At 39.5% G+C, this 20412-nt stretch overlaps 1 protein-coding gene across 2 annotated transcripts in view; it reads right to left on the bottom strand.

The window, feature by feature from the left end:
* Positions 1-20412, bottom strand: part of antxr2a (ANTXR cell adhesion molecule 2a) — a 124210-nt gene that overhangs the window by 48591 nt on the left and 55207 nt on the right. For both annotated transcript variants that reach the window (XM_051950400.1, XM_022206354.2), the window contains exons 13-16: positions 11764-11814; positions 10249-10338; positions 7735-7902; positions 6811-6891 (exon numbers count right to left, since the gene is read on the bottom strand). In XM_051950400.1, coding sequence (XP_051806360.1) covers positions 6811-6891; positions 7735-7902; positions 10249-10338; positions 11764-11814 — 390 coding nt within the window. The remainder of the gene's footprint in view (positions 1-6810; positions 6892-7734; positions 7903-10248; positions 10339-11763; positions 11815-20412) is intronic.

Below are 20412 nucleotides of genomic sequence, written 5' to 3' on the forward strand. Positions count from 1 at the left end.
TTAGGTCTCATTTACGTCGTTTTGTGTCTCATTTATGTCGTTTTAGGTCTCATTTATGTCGTTTTGTGTCTCATTTATGTCGTTTTAGGTCTCATTTACGTCGTTTTGTGTCTCATTTATGTCGTTTTGTGTCTCATTTACGTCGTTTTAGGTCTCATTTACGTCGTTTTGTGTCTCATTTATGTCGTTTTAGGTCTCATTTATGTCGTTTTGTGTCTCATTTACGTCGTTTTAGGTCTCATTTACGTCGTTTTAGGTCTCATTTATGTCGTTTTGTGTCTCATTTATGTCGTTTTAGGTCTCATTTATGTCGTTTTGTGTCTGATTTTTGTTGTTTTATGTCTCATGTCATTTTATGTCTCATTTATGTCGTTTTAGGTCTCATTTATGTCGTTTTAGGTCTCATTTATGTCGTTTTAGGTCTCATTTATGTCGTTTTGTGTCTCATTTACGTCGTTTTAGGTCTCATTTACGTCGTTTTGTGTCTCATTTATGTCGTTTTAGGTCTCATTTATGTCGTTTTGTGTCTCATTTACGTCGTTTTAGGTCTCATTTACGTCGTTTTAGGTCTCATTTATGTCGTTTTGTGTCTCATTTATGTCGTTTTAGGTCTCATTTATGTCGTTTTGTGTCTGATTTTTGTTGTTTTATGTCTCATGTCATTTTATGTCTCATGTCATGTCGTTTTGTGTCTCATTTATGTCGTTTTATGTCATTTGTGTCTTGATGGTGATGTGTTGTTGGTGTCTCTTTGTAACATTTTTATCTCTTTTCTGTTATTTTGCATCTCGACTTTTTCATGTGTGAAATTTTGTCTTGTTTTTATTTTTTTGTGCGGTTCACAATGTCAGGTTTTTATAGCAGCCTGCTGTTAATGATTATTCTTGGTTTTACTTTGGTTTACCGGCACAGTACTGTTAAAATCCGTGTCCATTTTACTGTAATTTTTTAGATAAATTACTTTATTAATCCATTAAGGGAAACTGCAGTGCTGTAGCTGCAATTTAAAGATGACAAAACATAAATAATTAACAGTGAGGGAGGCAAGAAAACCACTATTTTCTTTCAAAATGTATAGACAGGAGCAATTAAAAAAGGAATTTAAAAGAAGAATAAGATATGACTGAGATATCAATATGCAAGAGAAACCAGACGACAGACAGAGATGAGCTGGAGGTTGGACTAAAGCGACATCTTTGGTTTCTTGCAGCTTCTGTTTCACCCATTAGATCCATAATTAACACCTCGTTAGTGCTTTTAGTCTAAATTACAGGATCCCCCAGGAGCTGCTCTCGTGCAAAGAGAGAAAAATTCTAAAAATGCATCGTTGTGCAAACTCGACGGCAAATATGCTTCGGCAACAGTCTGGAGGTCCGTCGGATAAAACTATTAACCTCCACACACTCGGCCCACTCGTCCCCTGGTGAGGAACAGATGAGAGCGAGAGGAACAAATGGAAACCCAACTGGAAAAATCCACACCGACTCAGACGCCTGGTGTGCGTTTCTGGCTCCTCTTTATGTGCAGGAGGACGTTTCATGTACGTCCACGAGTCGTTTGGACACTCTGAGGACAGCTGCTTTTAGGAGACAACACCTCGGACGTGAGGGTGGGGGGTGAGGATGAGGAAATATGTATAACGGAGCATCAGAACAAGGCCGGCCGCCCTCCACCTTCCTCTACCTGCTGTCCCCAGCCGATCCCCGGCAAAACTTGGCGGCAGATGTTGCTGTGCTAAGTTGGCTCTGAAGTGCCTCCCCGGCTCCCCGCTCTCACCGACAACACAGTCAATCCACATCAGATCTCTTTATTTGTGCCTGGGGCGAGTTCGGCACCGCAGCTGTGTCCACCCCCGCTCTACCTTTGGTGTTGGAGGCCCTCGGGCGCTAAATGTGAGACCACGGAAAAGGAAAAAAAAAAAAAAGAAAAAAACTGTTTCACTTTCATTTTCTGTCTCTCTTCTGCATCTGCTGACAATCCAGCGGTCTGGCTCCGGGCGGCGGCACCGAGGGAGGGAGGGGAGGAAGGAGGCGGCGGCCCGGGGAGGGCGAGGACGGACGCCCGGGTCCCCCCTGCCGAACAGATGTCTGCGACAACCTGCTTCCTTACACCTGTACGAGTCCTTGTAACCCCGCGGATGGAGCGCGCTGAAAAATTCATGACCCTGGAGGTTTGCTGTCCGCCATCAAAGACCGTCGCTCTCCCTCCCTTCCTCCCTCCCTCCTCCCTGCCTCCCCCGTCACCTCCCTGCTGTCTCCCCTCCATCCCTCCCTCCTCCTCCTCCTCCTCCTCCTCCACAGCATCACTGCTGCTCTGAAACCTCAAATCTCAACTGGACAATTCAGACTCTGAACACTCTGCTGATGAAGCTGCACTGTAAAAAAAAAACAAACTCATTTTATGTCATTTCTACTGCAAATAAATATTTTTATTTTACAGATAATTTTTTCTCATTTTGTAAACACAATTAAAACAGTAATAGCATTGATTATTGATAAGTCTGCACTGTTTTTCTCTTTTTAACTTTATTTAGAGATTTATTTTCTGCATTTTAAAATATTTTTTAAATAATAATAAATACAATAATTTAAATAATTTATTAATAATTAAACACAATTATGAAAAAATAGAATGTAGTGCATTGATAAGTCTGCAATGTTTTTCTCTCTTAATTCTATTTACAGATTTATTTTCTGCATTTTAAAATATTATTAAATAACAATGAAGAAAATAATTAATTTATTAATAATTAAATAAAATTATGAACAAATAGGATGTAATGCATTGATGAGTCTGCACTGTGAAAATTTTAATTTTAATAAGTTGTTGCATTTTTTTATTATTGAAATTTTTTCTACATTTTTAAAGAACATTACAAAAACTCAATTTACATGTCTACTGTAAAAAATTATTTTGAGAATCTGCACTGTATGTAAAAACTCATTTTACATATTTTACAGATTATTTTTCCCCCTTTTTTAAACAAAATTAAAATAACAATAGTACTACAGTAACAATATGAAGTAAATAAAATTAAAAATAAACAGTGAATTTACGTCTAATGTAAAATAAAATTAAAACAATAAGATGTGGTGCATTGATGAGTCTGTACTGCTAATTTTAAAAACTTATTTTAATACATTTTTCACATTTTTTCATTACAGTGTAATTTTTCTACATTTTTAAAAGAAAATTACAAAAACATTAACTTACATGTTTACTGTAAAAAAAAGTAAAAGTCTAAAATTACATTTTCTATCATAAAAATACAGATCAATACAATCACAAAAATTATATCACATTTACATATGTGAAGGAAAATAAAATAAAAATAGGATAAAAAATACATAATTATTTTTTAAATGTTTGTCCATTAATTTTATAATTGTTAAAGTTTAACTAAATATACAAGATCTGTATGAAAAGTTACAGTAAAAAATCAGAATATATTTTATGTGACCTAAAATTTGCAGTTCATTATTGTAATCATATTCATGTGTTTAGTAAAAGTGATTTTAATTAAAAAAAAAACGAAAAAAACGCAGATGCATTAATTTTACAAGTAGAATTATTTTTCAAATATACCACATTTTTATGTAAAGTTACACGTCAAAAAAATAAACAACAAACTTAATATGATCTAAAATTAACAGTTTTTTTTTTATTGTCGTTAAAATCAGAAGTGTTTAATAATTAAAAATAAGCTATTTTGCAGTTTTTCTACGCACTTTTTCCACACAAATACAGAGCCAAAGATAAAGGAAGAACGTCTTTTCCGTAGAGATTAAGAAGCAGTTCTTCAAATTAGCCTGAAACGTTTCTTTAACATCGAGATAATCCGCTCAGCAGCAGTTTAAAATTCACTGTTTGAAGTTAATGTTTGTGGGCAGAATAAAAGTTAAAATAAACGAGAGATTCATAAGAAATCATTGAGATGCAGGAACACCGTAAACCAGCCGTGAACCCCGTTTGTTCCACTGAATCTGTCTTCCTGTCACTTCAAACGCTGGTCGTCGTGGTCGCTCTGATTCCCTCCTGCGTCCGGTCCTGATCACCGACTTAAAAGCGGACTTTGGTTTGGTGACGAGCATTAAAATGAGGCGTTGGTTTCTGTTGTTTACTCGCCGCTGAGGTTAACTTTCCTCCAAACGCCGACCGCTTTGACCCCCAACGTGGGAAACATCTATCGTCTTCTGCACAGCTGGAGCGGCGTGATGTTTCCTCGTCCTGTTAGCAGCTTTAAACTCACACAGTCGGATGAATATTTGTTCGGGGAGTTGTTGTCATTTCATCGTGCCAGCGAGCGAACGGCAGGAAAATATGCGGGTTTGTGACGGACCACACTAATAACTATTCATCAGCTAACAGCACAGCTTTGATCTTTTAGCCACAGAAGAGAGGAGCTTCTTTCTCATGGACACTTATGAGTGTCTAAGAAGGCAGCTGGTTGGAGACAGCAGCTCCTGAAAACACCAGTTTGGTGATTCGTAGGCCAAAAAACATCTGGTTGGCTTCAGATTGGGACAGATTTGTTCAAATCAGTGGCAACCAAGGCTTTTTAAGAGACAGATCTTTAGTTTCTGTTACAGCTTCTGGCCCTTTTTTTTACTCTCGTCAAACATTTTTTGAATATTTTATACATTCAAAAGATTAAATCTATCATAATATCAATAAAATGCCCTTTTTTCAACTCAATTGCTCTAATTTGCTTCCTTATTAGCCTCCTGCCTGCTCTGTTTCAGCACTTCCTGCAGTTCAACCTAATAGTCTCTGAATTTTTGACTGTTTTCACAGCCGACTTGACCGAAATATCACATTTTTGAGCTTACATTTGGTTAATTTTCCTGATTCAACCACACATCACACGTCAGTAGTTCAAGGACTTTCAGAAAGCAGAAAATCAAATGATTTTTTTCTGTTTAAACAGTTTCTGGCTCTAATAAACGCTGTAATTTTGGTGATTTTTTAAAAAGATAACATGCATTATTAACCCGCTGGTGTTTCTGAGGGTTCACTGGGTTCATTAGAAACAAGCCTTATTAATACGACGCTATATAGTCATTAAAAATATGATTATTTTAGCTTAATCTTAACTGTTGAAGTGCAGCTGAGTCATTCATGGCGTCTCAGTTGCACGAAGGAATGCAGAATTTATCGTATTTTGCAGAATCTTGCTCGTGGAAAGGCTTTATTTTTTGTGAATGTTTAAGCAGATTTCAATAAAATATTTAAATTTTAAGCTTAGAATGGTTAATTTTCTACATGCAACATTATGTCACACACGAGTAGTTTATGGGGCTTCTGAAAGCAGAAAATCCAGAGATTTTTTCTGCTTTTACAGTTTGTGGCACTAATAAATTCTGCAATTTTGGTGATTTTTTAAAAAGCTGACATGCCTTGGCAGGTGTTGGGGTCCCCTGGGTTCCTTTGTAACGAGCCCTATCAATACGACGCTTTGTAGTCATTAAAAGTACGGTTATTTTAGCTTCATTTTAACTGTTCTTGATGGTATCTGGATATGTTCTGAATTACAAACTGGTACATCACTGCTAACTGTAATCCAGGCACCATCTTCTGGCCTTCTGAGATTCACCAAACGACACGGTGACACCCGGAGCAGCTTCTGGCAGCCGCACAGCTGGAACCGCTGGCTGGGGTTTCTTTGTTTCCACAACTTTCATAGCTGCAAAAGCTATCTGCAGACTGACATCATTCTCTGAAGCACTAAAAGACTCTCATGGATCCTGTTCTGCGATGAGACGAGCTGACGCGCCACCGCAGCCAATAAGAGACGACCGGGGCCGGATTTAAACGGCCGCTACGTGGACAGATGTGAACAGCTGCCTGTGCAGATTGAGCAATATTATACTTTACTCACAAAGTCTCTGGAAGCTCTAGTTTGAGCGCTGTTATTGTGGCACAAAAGCAGAAGTTTGCAGCACTAATGTGTGACAGAGGGGAGGATTCCTGCTGCCGAGTGGAGATAAGATCATAGAAATTCAAGCGTTTCTGAGCCTGGAAACGTAATATAAATGCACCACACTTATCCACTTTTCTGCAACTTGATTCTAATCTACACACTTCACCTCCACATCAGGCCTACAGGGCAGCAGATGGTGCGGTTTGACGGATTACCCGCCGCCTTAGAAAGCTCAGAACATCTCAAAACATCTGGTTAACTCCGGCGGTTTTTCTGTAAACCGCCTGCGGGGCGTCGAGTTTCATCGGTTTGTGGAGTCGATCTGCTTCCTCCTCTCTGAGAAAAAAGGCCACAGATTGACCATATTAGGCCCTCCCCGTCGTGTTTCCTCCCCGTGAGTCCTTGCAGCTGCGGCTCGCGTCGGTTAGGTAACAACAACACGACGCTCAGCTCGTGCCAGGAAGCTGCAGAGAGGCAGCTGTAATACGACGTGACGCTGAAATAATGAGCTCTTAACTGTAATTGTGGCGACTGAGTGAAGATTTTGGGGGGATAAAAATACTCAAGTCATAGTGGGGGTAAGGGATTTCATGGAGGGGTTACAGGAACATTAGCTCATCAGAAAATGCAGAAGAGGAGCGTCCACGCTGCTGGCTGCAGCTGGACAGCTTCTATTTGTAGGAGGATAAACAACATTTTTCCTGCAGGTTTGTGTGACTTAAAAACCACCAAAACAGCGTGACACACATTCACAGCATCCCACACACACACACACACACACACACACACCTCTGCAGGAATATGGTCTGTATTTGAGGTAATTCTGCAGATCAGTGCTGGAAACCTGCTGTGTGAGGGCTGGAAATGAAGCCAGGGAGGAATGTTCTCACCTTGTCTGCTGAGGTGGGACGCATCAGGGACACTCGGTCGTACTGCCGCCGCAATAAAGCCCACAGAGCATCGAGACGACCCTGATCGAACACGAAAACAGAGCTTTTTATAGCACGATAGTTTACAACCTTATGTGCAGAAATAGCAACAAAAAAAAAAGTATACAAGGAAGCAAAAAGTGGACTGAAGGTAATTTTGGAGCTTTGCGGCAAAATATTAAAAGTTAAAGGTTCACTTTTAAGCTATTTGTGGTTTTTGACCACATCTAACCATCTTTATTTAGCTTTACTGGAGCTGAAAAAGCATAATCGAGTGCAAAATTTCAGCTTTGAATCCATGTTTTCTCTTTCCTATCACGTCCATGTCGTACTATAGTTTTTTATTTACAGTGCTACATCTTAAACCTCTTTGCAGATGACATACTAGTATTTTTCTTGGTTCGTGTACTGCTAGTGCTGAGCTATAAAGTTGGAAATGAGGTTTTTTTTCACTATTCTACTGTTGTTTGGTGAAATAATCATTAAACTTCATAGTTCCCATCATGCAACTGCAGCGTATTAATCTCAAAACCATGGAACCACGGAGCTGGAAAGAGTTTTTTAACATCAAAAGTCTGTCAAATACTCGTCATTGCTGCATAAATTTAAGTGTAGAAACTCATATCAGGCGTGATATACTCTAAAAGTTACAGTTTATTGTTGCATTTTTATTCAAAACTGTGATTTTATGCGAACTTCAGCCTGAAAATCACAGATTATACAGTGTTGCCACTAATAAATGTGTATTTCTGACACTGAGATGAGCTTTTCGGGGTTTAATCAACGTCAGGAAGGAAACCCGAGGAGGCTGGTAAAGATCTTTGTGTACAGATGTGAAGAATTTTAGCGTTTTGAGTCAGAAATAAGCGAATCAGCCGGTCTTGCCTTGATGGGAGTGTACCACTTGTTCTCGGCCTGGTGGGTCGGGGCTGGTTTCGGTCGTGGACGTTTGATCATCGGCTCGTCTACGTCTTCTGGTATGTGAATTTTGGCGTTCTTGGCTTTCTCCAGTCGAGCTCCTTCCTCTGTGGAGCCTTTCTCGCCCCAGCGTACCTGGACAGGTGCAACAAAACAGAATAAAGAACTTAAAGAGCCCATAATCTGTTTGTTTTTTAATTTCACGGCTGCTTTTTGCGCATAGAGTTATTCTCCTTCACTAAAAATGCTGTTCCTTACCTGTCAAAAATTCTTCATTTAAAGTCCAGCTTTTCCACTGTTACTTGTCGACATCATCATGTAACACATTAGCATAAAGCCTGATCAGCTTCTACTCAAAGCCTGCCATTATTTCTCCACTAGATTTGAGTTTACAGAACCGACGTTTCCTCACTTTGATCATAGCAGACAACCAGTCGGATCAAACAGTGATTTTTCTTTAGGTATGTGGCCTTAAAGAGACAGAGGCGCTACAGTGATGAAATGTGTTTTTTGAACATCAAAGCACCTAGCAGACACCAAAAATGTAATTATTAACCTGTAAATGTGCAGAATACGGGCTGTTTAAATGAGTAAACCCTAAATCGACTCATTATTTCATTCTATATCTAGCTAATACTTGTAATTGTGCACTTTTTTGTTGACTCTTGCACACTCTTTTTTTATTTACTGCACATTTTTGCTCATTTATTTGTATTTACGGTGGTGGGAATTGCACTCTTTGTGTCGTAACAACCAAATTTCCCCTGAAGCAGTTCCGCTTCTATTTCTGTTGAGTTAAAAATGTTTGCTTGTAGCATCTAAAATATTAACCAATCACTCTTTTCACCCTCGTAGAGTGAGAGAGCAACTAAATCAGCAGCAAAAATTCAGTCAAGAAACCAAAGTCTGAATCTTGTGTGAAGCTGTGAGTAAAAAACGGACTTATTTTTGCATGTTTTAAGCGTGTAAATAAGATCATGCATGTCTGGTAGATGTGAAAAGCTGCAGGAGGAGGGAGGAATTTTCAAATTCTGGCATTTCTTTGCTGTTTTTCCAAGATTTCTACTAACTGAAGCTTTAACTGATGATAAAAACAATCATTTATTGCATCCAGGGCGGAGCTTCAGACTAAATTTCTCGTCTCGTTGCACCATTTTTGGGCCACGCTCAGAACAAATGCTGCATTTCTGACAACGCCATACGATGGAATGAGCGGCCTTGGAGGAGGACTGCGCTCTCTGAGTGCTTTTATGTATTATTTTTTGTAATTAATCAACTAAAATTAAAACTTTAAAGTCCCAGCGCTGCTAAAAAACACCTGTAATCAGGGGTGAACTGACCACAGCAGGATAAAAGTTTTTTTTTATAAAATGCTGATTGAAGGGTGTATCAGTGTATAAGCTCAAACTGTGCCAACCTGTGTTGTTCTTTTCTTAATAAGCCCATTTCCATGTGGTGCATATTGTTATGGGGTGTGTGTGCGAGCGTGTGAATGCAGGCCTGTGTGTTAGTTAAGCTGTCCTGCTTTTTAATTGAATTCATCACATCTGTTGCAAGGAGGAGATAAAAAAAAACCCACCGCCGTCACATGAACGGGGAGAGGTGATTAATTAGCGACACAGTTTTCAAGCTGTAGGTTAAGCCGTGACAATATAGAACAGCTTTTCAGAATCATCTCTGGGACGCATCCCCGGCCTGCCGCATCATCAAGAAAGAGAGAGGAGGGCCGCCATGAATAAAAGATCCGTTGTCACCTCGGCCGCTGCAGCAACCGTTTGAAATATTGGCAGCGGAGGTGGTTTTTCTCAGCGTGACGTCTTAAATGTGGATGCAGGGGAGAGGACAGGTTGATGTTAACCAGCACCTCAGAGGAGGAGGAGGAGGAAGGAGGAGGAAGGCTTCAGATGCGGACACGAGGGCCTGTCGACGGGAATCAACCTGGAGATAACCGGCTCAAGAGGCAGGAGCTCCCGGAGGATGCTGGGAAATCCCCCGGCGGCGCTACCGACTTCCTCTGGGCTGAGAGCAAAGGAAGGAGGAAGATTAGGAGGAAGAGGAGGAGGAAGAGGAGGAGGGGAGGTCGTCTTTAAACCTGGATTCCCTTCGGAGGAGGCGGGCATGTAAAGGGGCGAGGTGGAGGCGTCAAAGCTGACAGCGGCGCTCAATCTTTCATCCCGACTTGATCCAATCAGGCCTCGCACGGCCAAGGACGAGCTGGCAGGACCTGTCATGTCGGAGGCATCAGCGAGGACGGCCGGTCACTCACTCTCCTCCTCCTCCTCTTCCTCCTTCGAGCTGAGTAACTCCGCAAACTTCTCCCCGAAAACCCCCACCGTCAGCAGGTCGGTGCGATGATGCAGGTTCTGCAGGATTAAACCCGTCAGATCCGTGTCGCCCGCCGCCGTCTGGGGTTTGATCGTCGCGTTTGATAAGAAAAAAGCTGTGGTTTCTGAAATGAAAGCAGCATATTGGTGCTCTGACCTCCATGCGTTTGATCCCTCCGGCGCCTCGTCCTCCGTAGTACGAAGCGTCCACGGTCGGCCATTTCTTCTTGGGCAGCGGCTCAGGCTCCTGAAAGAAAATTTACGTTTAAAAAGAAAAACAACATGCAGACATATGCAGATTCAGTTTCTACATCCTTTAACCCTCCTGTTGTCTTCATTTAAAAGCATCAAAAAAATATTGTTTTCCTTGTCTGAAAAAAATCCAAAAATTCAGCCAGAAAATTCCCCGAAATTTCTGAAAATTTGCAAAATCTTCAGGAAGAAAATTCCAAAAATTGCTTGAAAGTTTTATTTAAAAAAAAATCCGCAGATTTGGCAAGAAAATTGTTGTAAATATTTTTAAAAATTGAGGAAAATCCTTCCAAAAAATCCTAGAAATATCTAAAGTGATTACATATTTATCAGTAGAACTTCTAATATTTTCTTTAAAAACATTCACATAAAAATCTATCAAAATCCAGCAAATTTGACTGGATTTTGGTCGATTTTTTTGTGAATGTTCTTAAGAAACATTTTTAACACGACGACAACACGAGGGTTACATGACTACAATAGTAGAACCTTTGACTACAGGAAGCTTGTGTTCTATTGTTTCATTAAGAATATGAATGCATTTCCTTTTTCCTTTGCATCACCTGGAAGGAAAAGACTCTCGATCTTCTCCCTACATGGTTCAGTTTCCTCTGCTTGCAGAAGGAGCTTTTTAAAATTCTCTTTGGAAACCTGCTCATGCAAATTTCAATGACGAAGACATGAGTCAGATCACAGAGACAAACGGCTTATTGTAACACCAGCAGCAAATTATCATATTACCGCCTTTGTTTTGGAAGGAATAGTTCAACATGTTGGGAAATCTGCTTGCTAAGAGTGAGAAGAAGTGAGTTCTACCACTTTTTCACTGCGAGTCCAGAGCTGGATTAGCAGAGTTAAGCAGAAAAGTAGAAAAAGACACCTACTGGCACATCTAAAGCTCACATATTTAGTCCTTTAAAATCCAAAATGTGCCCTTTTTTTGAATGTCCAAACGTACATCATTTATCAGTTCCAGAAACTGTAAAAGCTTAAAGAATTTGGAATTTTTTTTTAACTTTCTGATGGAAAATGTTGTTAAAGCTGAACCCCAAAACCCACCGGCAGGTTACAAAATTACAACTTTTTCCACTTCAGAAACTGTAAAAACTGAGATAATCTGCAAGTTTTAAACTTTCCAATGGACCTGAACTTCAAAGCAGGTTTGACCAAAATGTACAGGAGGTGAATGATCTCTTTGCTGCGGCTTATTTCATCAATCTTTCTGTCATTTTTGGGCAGAAACCTAACAAATCCATTCCCCAAAATGTGTAAACATTCTTCAAAGAGCATTTTAAAGCTTAACTTTTGTATTCTATCCATGTTTGTGTTGGCTCCGGTGTGGTTTCGACGTGTTAAAGTGCAGCGTCTGTCCTGTAACTTTGGCCGTGTTTGTATTTCAGCCCTGTCCTGGTGTACTCACAGGTGGCGGAGGACGTGACGGTGGAGGAGGCGGCGGCGGGTCTTTGATGACCTGGATAAACAGAGAAAGCAAAAGCGCGTCAGCACAGCCCGTCAGGAGACACAAACACGGAGCTGAGGCGTTGTCAGGCCGAGGCTGACGGAGGTGATTGGTGACAGGTGACTGAGCCCGACAGACGCCGTCGCTGCCGGGCTGCTGCTTCTTTTCTCTTTTTTTTTTCCCCTCCCATCGCTGCCTACTGATTACAAGGATTCTGCTTGTAAACCAACATCAGGGGCCCCCCGTGCAAAATAAAGAAAAGCTGAAAATCAACTTGTTGACAGGGGGAGCCTTTGGGGGCGAGCGCCGCTGCCCGTTTAGCTCTTAATTAATTGGATGGGGTTCAGTGCTCCCGAGCAATCCCCCCAATCATAAAGTCCTAAGGAGTTAATTAGCTCCAATGAGATGCAGAGGAGGAGGCTCGGGCTCGGCTCCAAGCTCCGTCTGCGGGGAAGACGACGAACACACACTTTCACACACACTCAGTGGTGAAATAAAAGCATAAAAACACGGAAGCAGGACACACACTGCAACAACTCTGAATCCTACCAGGTCTGTTTGTCTTATTTTTAGTCTAAATGTCTCATCACACTTGATTTCAGATAAAATCACTTAACAAGAGACATTTCAGCAGATAGAGGGATTTGTTTTAAGACAATGCATCTTAAATATCTTGTTTAGTCTTGAAATGATCTTGTTTTAACCCTCCTGTCGTCCCTTTAAAGTTTGAAAATGTGGAGAAAAAAAAAATCTCTCACAGTGAAACTTCAGATGTCCACATTTTCAACATTTTTTGGGAAATCTTTAAACATTTTTGGTGGGAAAAAAAATGTTAAAAATGTTTCTTAAGAACATTCAGAAAAAAATCTTGGGATTTTTTTTCTGAATGTTCTTAAAGAAAATATTAGAAGTTTTACTGATATATATGGAATCACTTTAGATATTTTTAGGATTTTTTTGGAAGATTGTTATTCATTTTTTTAAAAAATATTTCCAATTTTTATATTTTTCCAATTTTTATTTGTTGCCAAATTTGGGATTTTTTTTAAATAAATTTTTCAGGAAAACTTAAGGATTTTTCTTCCTGAAGATTTTGCTTTTTTAAAATATTTTTTATTATAAATTTATAATTTTTTGCTTTTCAGACAACGCAACAATATTTTTTGGTAAATAAGGCAAACAGGAGGGTTAAGACACCAAAGTTTGACAATCCTGGTAAAATACAGCTTCAAATAAGTTTTCCCAGTGAATTTAAAGATCTGAACATTTTAAATATCAGATCTTATTTCGAAAAATCTTACAAAGCCATTTTTCACTTGTTCTGTTGGCAGATTTTTTCACTTATTTCAAGGTAAAAGTTCTTTGAAATAAGCTTTTATTTCTTGTTTTTTTTTTCCCAGTGCACCTCCTCCAGCAGCAGACAGACTGACAGAGCGGGCCGGCGGCTTGTTCACGACAACACCGGCTGACATGGCACCTGAGGAGCAGGTTGTCCACAATGTGATCCCACTCAAGGACAAGATGCCTCGACCGGGTTTTTCAGATGTGCACGGCGAAGCAAACAGGAGCCCCGACAGCGACACTTGTCAGGTGTCAGTCAGACGCCACCGATGTCCAACTTTCCACCGCAGGAAGACGAAGCTGCCACTCATCCAGCAGCAGCAGCACATCTGTGCAGAGCGTCCGAGCTTTCAGCTTTCAGGAGTCACCGTCTGACAAATGCTCACTTCAGAGAGCAGAGCTGTGGCTGCACAATACACAGCATTTAATATAGCTTCAGCTTCAACACGAGCTTCTAATTTTCTACAAATCTACAAGAGAAGTTGTCTGACGGAGCATTGTTTGCTCCAAATTAAAGACATGGAGTTTGTTGACATTCAGGCTCCAGAAAAATGAGCAAAAAACAGGAAAGAAACACTAAAAACAAAGATGTGGTTGCAAAAAAGAAGCTATATGGAAATATTGAGGGCTACAGAGAAGGATGATGTTGACCAAGAACAGGAAGTCTGTCTGACAGAGCATCATTTACCGCAAATAAATGCAAATTTACTGCAAATCAATGTATTTCTGCAAAGTTATTTAAAAGACAATGAGTTTGTTGACATGCAGTCTTCATGTGCACACCAAAATTTGCACACAAAAAAAGAGAGAGATAAAAACACTGGAAAGGAATATTAGGTTGTAAAAAAAATAAGTGATATGGAAATAGTGAGGGCTACAGAGAGGATGATGTTGACCACAAACAGGCGATCTGTCCGATAGAACATCATTTACTCAGGTTTAAGGGTTCTTAGACTTCCTTTTTTGCAACTTCATATAAAAGACATGGAATGTGTTGACATTTAGGCTCCACATTATGCACAGAAAATGTGCAAGAACAGGACAGAAACACTAAAAAACCAAGATCTGGTTACAAAAAAATAAGTTATATGGAAATACTGCGGCTACAGATGAGGATGAAAAGCAGAAGTCTGTCTGATCGAACATAGATAGTACAACTAAACAAAAATGTGCAAAATAAGTCAAAACATGTTTCATATTTTAGATTCTTCAAAGTAGCCACCCTTTGATTTGAACACTCGTGGTATTCTCTGGATGAGCTTCATGAGGTAGAACCTGAAACGGTTTTCACTTCACAGGTGTAGCTTGTCTAGGTTCATTTGTGGAATTTCCTGCCTTTTTAATTAGGGGTTGTGACCATCAGTTGGTCAGGTTGGTCCACAGTTGACAGCCCGATTTGACAACTGTTAGAATCTACATTATGGCAAGAACCAATCAGCTGAGTGAAGAGAAACAACAATCCATCATTACTCTAAGAACTGAAGGTCAGACAGTCCGGGAAATTTTAAGAACTTTGAATGAATCCTCAAGGAACCATCAAGGAACTACCCAAGAACATACCAGGAACCTTCTAGGAACTACCCAGGAACCTACAAAGAACCATCTAGTAACTACCCAGGAACCTATAAAGAACCATCTAGGAACTACCCAGTAATCATATAGGAATTACCCAGGAACCATCAACGAACTACCCAAGAACATACCAGGAACCTTCTAGTAACTACCCAGGAACCTACAAAGAACCATCTAGGAACTACCCAGGAACCTACAAAGAACCATCTAGGAACTACCCAGGAACCTACAAAGAACCATCTGGGAACTACCCAGTAATCATCTAGGAATTACCCAGGAATCTTCTAGGAACTACCCAGGAACTTACAAAGAACCATCACGGAGCTACCCAGGAATCTACAAGGACTTTGAATGTATCTCCAAGTGCAGTCACAAAAACCATCCAGCTCTAAAACCGAACTGCCTCTCAGGAGGACCATCCAGGAAAGGAAGACCAAGAGTCTCCCCTGCTGGTGAGGAGAAGTTCGTCCAAGTCTCCAGCCTCAGAAACGGAAAGAATCTAAGATATAAAACATGTTTTGACTGATTTCCCACTTTTTTGTTTACTACATAATTCCACGTGTTCATTCACAGTTTTGATGCCTTCAGTAAGTATCTACGATGTAAATAGTCATGAAAATAAAGAAATGAGAGGATGTGTCCAAACTTTTGACTGCTTTTGTTGTTTTATGTCAGCGTTCCCTAGAAGTTTCTCGCTTCTGGGCTGCTTTTTGAATGAATACAGCATTCTGAAGACTTCTCTTGGACATATATTTAAACTAAACCACAATGATAACTCGGTATTTGCTTTAAGACGTTGATAAAAGTGTTTCCTGGTCGTTTCTCTGCCCAGATTTTACCGACGCTGCTCTGAGATAAGGCCCCGTTCCTCAGTTAGACTATAAATACTGTAGGTATAATTACAGATCTCCACTGGAGGTGTGCTGCAGAGTGGAAATCCGACCTCCGTTCATTAGTCACCGCAGACAGACTCTCGGCTGCTTATGCATTTGCTAAAGTGCTTTTGGAGGGATGTAATTATGGCATATCATAGATCCTAACAGCTGTTTCATTCACTGCTGAGCTCGGGGACGCCGTCGCACCCCCTCCCTGCATACTGTTGTCATTAGAATAATGAAAAATAATCAATTAGGGTTAATTAATTGCTCTTTGACACACAACTGGCTGTAAGCAAATCCGGGGAAAGGTCCGCCGGCAGCCTCTCCATACGCTGATTAACATCATTTCAGCCTCACCTTACGTTCGCCGGATTAGCTCTTTTTATTAAGTAATTACGCAGCAGATTTCCCGCACATGCTGCCGGATAAATAAAGCATTATACAAATGACGGCTGCTCTTTCCCAGCTACCTGACGGACAGATGTGAGGAGGGCTGTAATTAAAAAGTAAAACGCCATCTGACATGGGGCCCGGCGGTTCGGCACCGGACCGCTAATCCGTCCGTTCCCAACCTCCGGCTTAAACCGTTTTGCCGTCAAGCTGTTTGTGACGGATCGGTGGTAGGAAGCATATTTAGAGAACCTGTTGGCGGGGAAAGACGGGTTCAGGAGCAACGCAGATGACGAAATAATTAACATATTTACCCTCGTGTCGTCCTGCGGGTCAAATTGACCCGGTTTAAAGTTTAAAAATGTGGAAAAAAAATATGTTTTCACAGTGAAAACTTCCACATTTTCAACCATTTTGGGGAAATTTTTGAACATTCGTTGGAGAAAATAAAATAAATGCTCAGAAAAAAGTTTCTTTAATAACATTCACATAAAAATCAACCAAAATCCAGCAAATTTTGTTGGATTTTGGTTGATTTTTTTCTGAATGTTCTTTAAGAAAATAGAAGTTTTACCGATGTATATATAAAGACATATATAAGATATTTTTAGGATTTTTTGGAGGATTTTTAGTCATTTTTGAAAATATTTACTAGAATTTTCTTGCCAAATTTGGGGGATTTTTTTGAATAAAACTTTCAAGGGAAGCTTTTAAGGAATTACTGGAAATTTCTTCCTGAAAGTTTTGCAAATTTAAAGTTTGGAAATGTGGGAAAAAATACATTTTCACAGTGAAACTTTTGATGTAAACATTTTCAACATTTTTGGGAAATTTCTGAACATTTTTTTGGTGGAAATAAAATGAATGCTAAAAAAGAAAGGTTCTTTAAGAACATTCAGAAGAAAAAAAATCAACCAAAATCCAGCGAATTTCATTGGATTTTGGTTTATTTTTTTGTGAATGTTCTTAAAGAAAATATTAGAAGTTCTACTGATATAAATGTAATCATTTTAGATATTTTTAGGATTTTTTAGGAAGATTTTTACTCATTTTTTGAAAATATTTACAGGAATTTTCTTCAAAATTAAGGGATTTTTTTTAAAACAAAACTTTTAAGGAATTACTGGAATTTTCTTCCTGAAGGTTTTGCAAATTTTCAGAAATTTGTGGAATTTTTTGCAGAATTTTTGGATTTTTTTCAGACGAGGAAACAACATTTTTGGGTGCCCGTAAATGAAGACAACAGGAGGGTTAAGCACCAAACGAGGGGCGAACGCGTCCAAAAGGGCCTCCAAATTAGCGTAGAGTCGTTTTGTAAATTCGGATGAACTGGCAGTGTGACGGAAAACGGCGTCTCCGGCTCCCCGAATCCGTCTGATTTTGAAACTAAAGGCGACGGCGTTTTTTTTTTTTTTTCGCCGAGTTTAATTTCTAAACAAATCATAAACAAAGAAATTACCGCTCCACAGCTTGCGTGACCTCTCCGCTGGCACCGGTCCACGTGGGGAGAGAGGCTGGGAGAGAGCGAGGGATTGTGGGAAAAGAGGTTTGTGTGTGCGTGGCCTCATCCCGACTGCAGGAAAAGCTGGCAGACTGGGGGTTTAAATATTAACAAGCCACACATGGCCCTCCTCTTCTGCCGCGTCCCTCGATGGAAGGCAACAGCAGCTCCCTCCACCAAGACAAACACGTCCACGGCCAGACATGCTGCAGGGGGTTTACATTTTAATGCCTTTGTTGGTTTTCCAAAATATGCTTCCATCTCATCCTGGATGGGATCCCTTCAGGTCCACAAAGCCAGGTGACGTCTATCATTTAAAGGGAGGCGGTGGCAGGAGCTGGAGGTGGCGGAGGGTTAGAATTTGCCTTCATCAGATCTCAATAGAACGGAGGGGGAAAAAAAGAAGAGAGAGATGGGTGTGCACCATCTGTAGCCCCTCTCTCATAGCCCCGAACGATAAGCTGTTGTGGATTTTTGTAAACGGTTAGGCGGGTGAGACTCCGAAGAGGGCGGAGGGCAGGGCGAGGGATTTAAAGCCGGAGTTTCAAGCACCAGATAAAAGTCAAAATGCGGAAAAAATACCCTCACAGAACAGCAAACGATAAAGGGCGGCTCGGAATTTAATTGCAAAGAGCAGATTTATTATTTAAACGCAGCCTCTAGTTCTGCTTTAACACCCTGCATTCTAAAAAGTCATTCACCTGACACATTTCCAAACATTTAATTAAATACACCTTGTAAGATAAAAATGTAAATAAACCTCTTTTTGATGGGTTGACAATTGCATCAACCTGATATTTAATGCAAATTAAAGTCAAATCATTGCATTATTTGATTGAAAACTAAATTTAAGTTGTGGTAATTCAATAAAATTGGTTCGAAAACAACATTTTATCTACACTACATTAAAGATAAGTTTTACTGTTGAATAAAATCACAAAAATACCCTCCATGCAAGGGCAAATTTAGAAATTAATTGCAGATTTTAAGACAAAAAAGTAAAAAAAATTTGCAACTACTAAAAATCTAATTGGATCAAGTTAATTTTTGGGGGGATTTTTGTCAGTGTAAAGGTCTTGCATTGTTAATTATTGTAATTTAGACAAAATAACTACTGGGAACAACTACATTTTATAAGCAATCAACTTAAAAAAAACTTGTGTTTATTCTACCACTTACTAAGGAACTGAAAACATCTCTGCTTGTAGCGGAAAAGCTAATTCCTCCAATTTAATATAGTTTGTTGGTTGAAATTAATTTCACTAGAAGTTGTCATAATTCAAAAATATTGACGCAAAGTGCCAAAACTATGCATGGAGTCAATAAAGAACCTTTAATCCCTCCCCATTAAGACAACTACATTTGCATTTTGTAATTAAAATTCCCTTAAATCCCCTCAGTTATGACCAAAGTTATAACCACATGGGCTAATTCTCGAGCTCCAGACAACGTTTTAGCGTCTTTCTTACTTAAATAGTTTTACAAAATGCAAACATAACCAGGAAAATCAAGTCTAATAAACGCATAATGAGATAAAGGTTAAGAAAATAACAAAAACTTGCTCCATATACACCCCCTGTCAAAAGTTTTGAGACGCTTTCTCATTCAAATAAATTAGAAACCGTCTCAAAACTTTTGACAGGGGGTGTATGTGTCAGCAGCACCTCATTATACATTCATATAAAGCAGATTAATGAGCTGCACAATGAGATTTTCAGTCGTTATTGTCTTGTTTTTACTCTTTTTATACCTCAGGGGCTACAAAGACACATTTTCTCAATCATCCCCTTAATTTAAGCGGCAGGGATCCACAAGAACACCATATTTTCTGCTAAAAATCAGACAGCTTTTTTTATTTCCCACCAGAGAGTTCAGCCTTAAACAGATTTTTAAAGCTTTTCTAGCTGGTTTGAGGTGGACAGGACGTAGTTGGAAAAGCAGATGTCGTGTACGACTTTGCACCAAAAATGGTTTAATAATACTGGAATCAAATTGTTCGAATGGTCGTTGGCACCACTGGTCACATTTGGCGAGTTTGACTCCTCAGTAACTGGCGACTTTTTTTTTTTTAACCAACACCTTAATAATCAGTGAGTTTCGTTCCTGCTAAAATGTGATAAAACCATTTTCCACCACAGGAATTTGCAGGTCATTTAAGGCGGTTTGAACCTTTGTTCATGTTCTAGCTGCAAGAATCGACCCCATAGAACCCTTTAAAGGCCGTTTTTTTTTTGGAAGAGAAAGTACTGATTCCTGAGGCGGCACTGACAAACTGCTTGGTTAACCCTCAAGCGACCGAGTGGGGTCATTTATGACCCCAGCCATATAATTATATTTGCCGTTTTTATATCTTTTATCTGAAAAATGCTTCCTCCCATGAATTTGTCAATCTACTTGTCCTACAGCTGCTCATAGTTTTTTGTAGAGATCGGCCAACTGGTGTGACAAGGATAACGGAAACTTGTCTGGGGTCACTTATGACATAGCTCTGCTCCATCCATTCCTTAGGAAAATAGTTTGATGATGTCAGTTTATAAATAAAAAAAAGACTCCATGACTAGTCTGGATTTCAATAATCCAATCAACCAATCACAGTCGTCTTGGGCGGAGCTAAGCGAAGAATGATGGTTTGGTGTTCTTTCAAAATAAAAGGACATTTTGACTAGAAGACAGTGCTTTACAATAAAACAAATGTCAAACTAGACTAGTAATGACTGAAAGAAATAAATCCTTAATATGTAATATCATAAAGATCAAACGGTTCAGTGAAACCGTAGTTTTTCAGAGCATATATTTAAGTACTTTCCAGTGAAAAAGATTATGATTCCCATTACGAAAGTAACCGAAAAAAGTGGAAATATCGTGGTTAAGACCTTATAATGCTATATATGGTGTGATTTTACCTGTATTATTCACATATTAGGGATA

Source organism: Acanthochromis polyacanthus, chromosome 7 (assembly GCF_021347895.1).
Source record: "Acanthochromis polyacanthus isolate Apoly-LR-REF ecotype Palm Island chromosome 7, KAUST_Apoly_ChrSc, whole genome shotgun sequence".
NCBI classification, from domain to species: domain Eukaryota; kingdom Metazoa; phylum Chordata; class Actinopteri; family Pomacentridae; genus Acanthochromis; species Acanthochromis polyacanthus.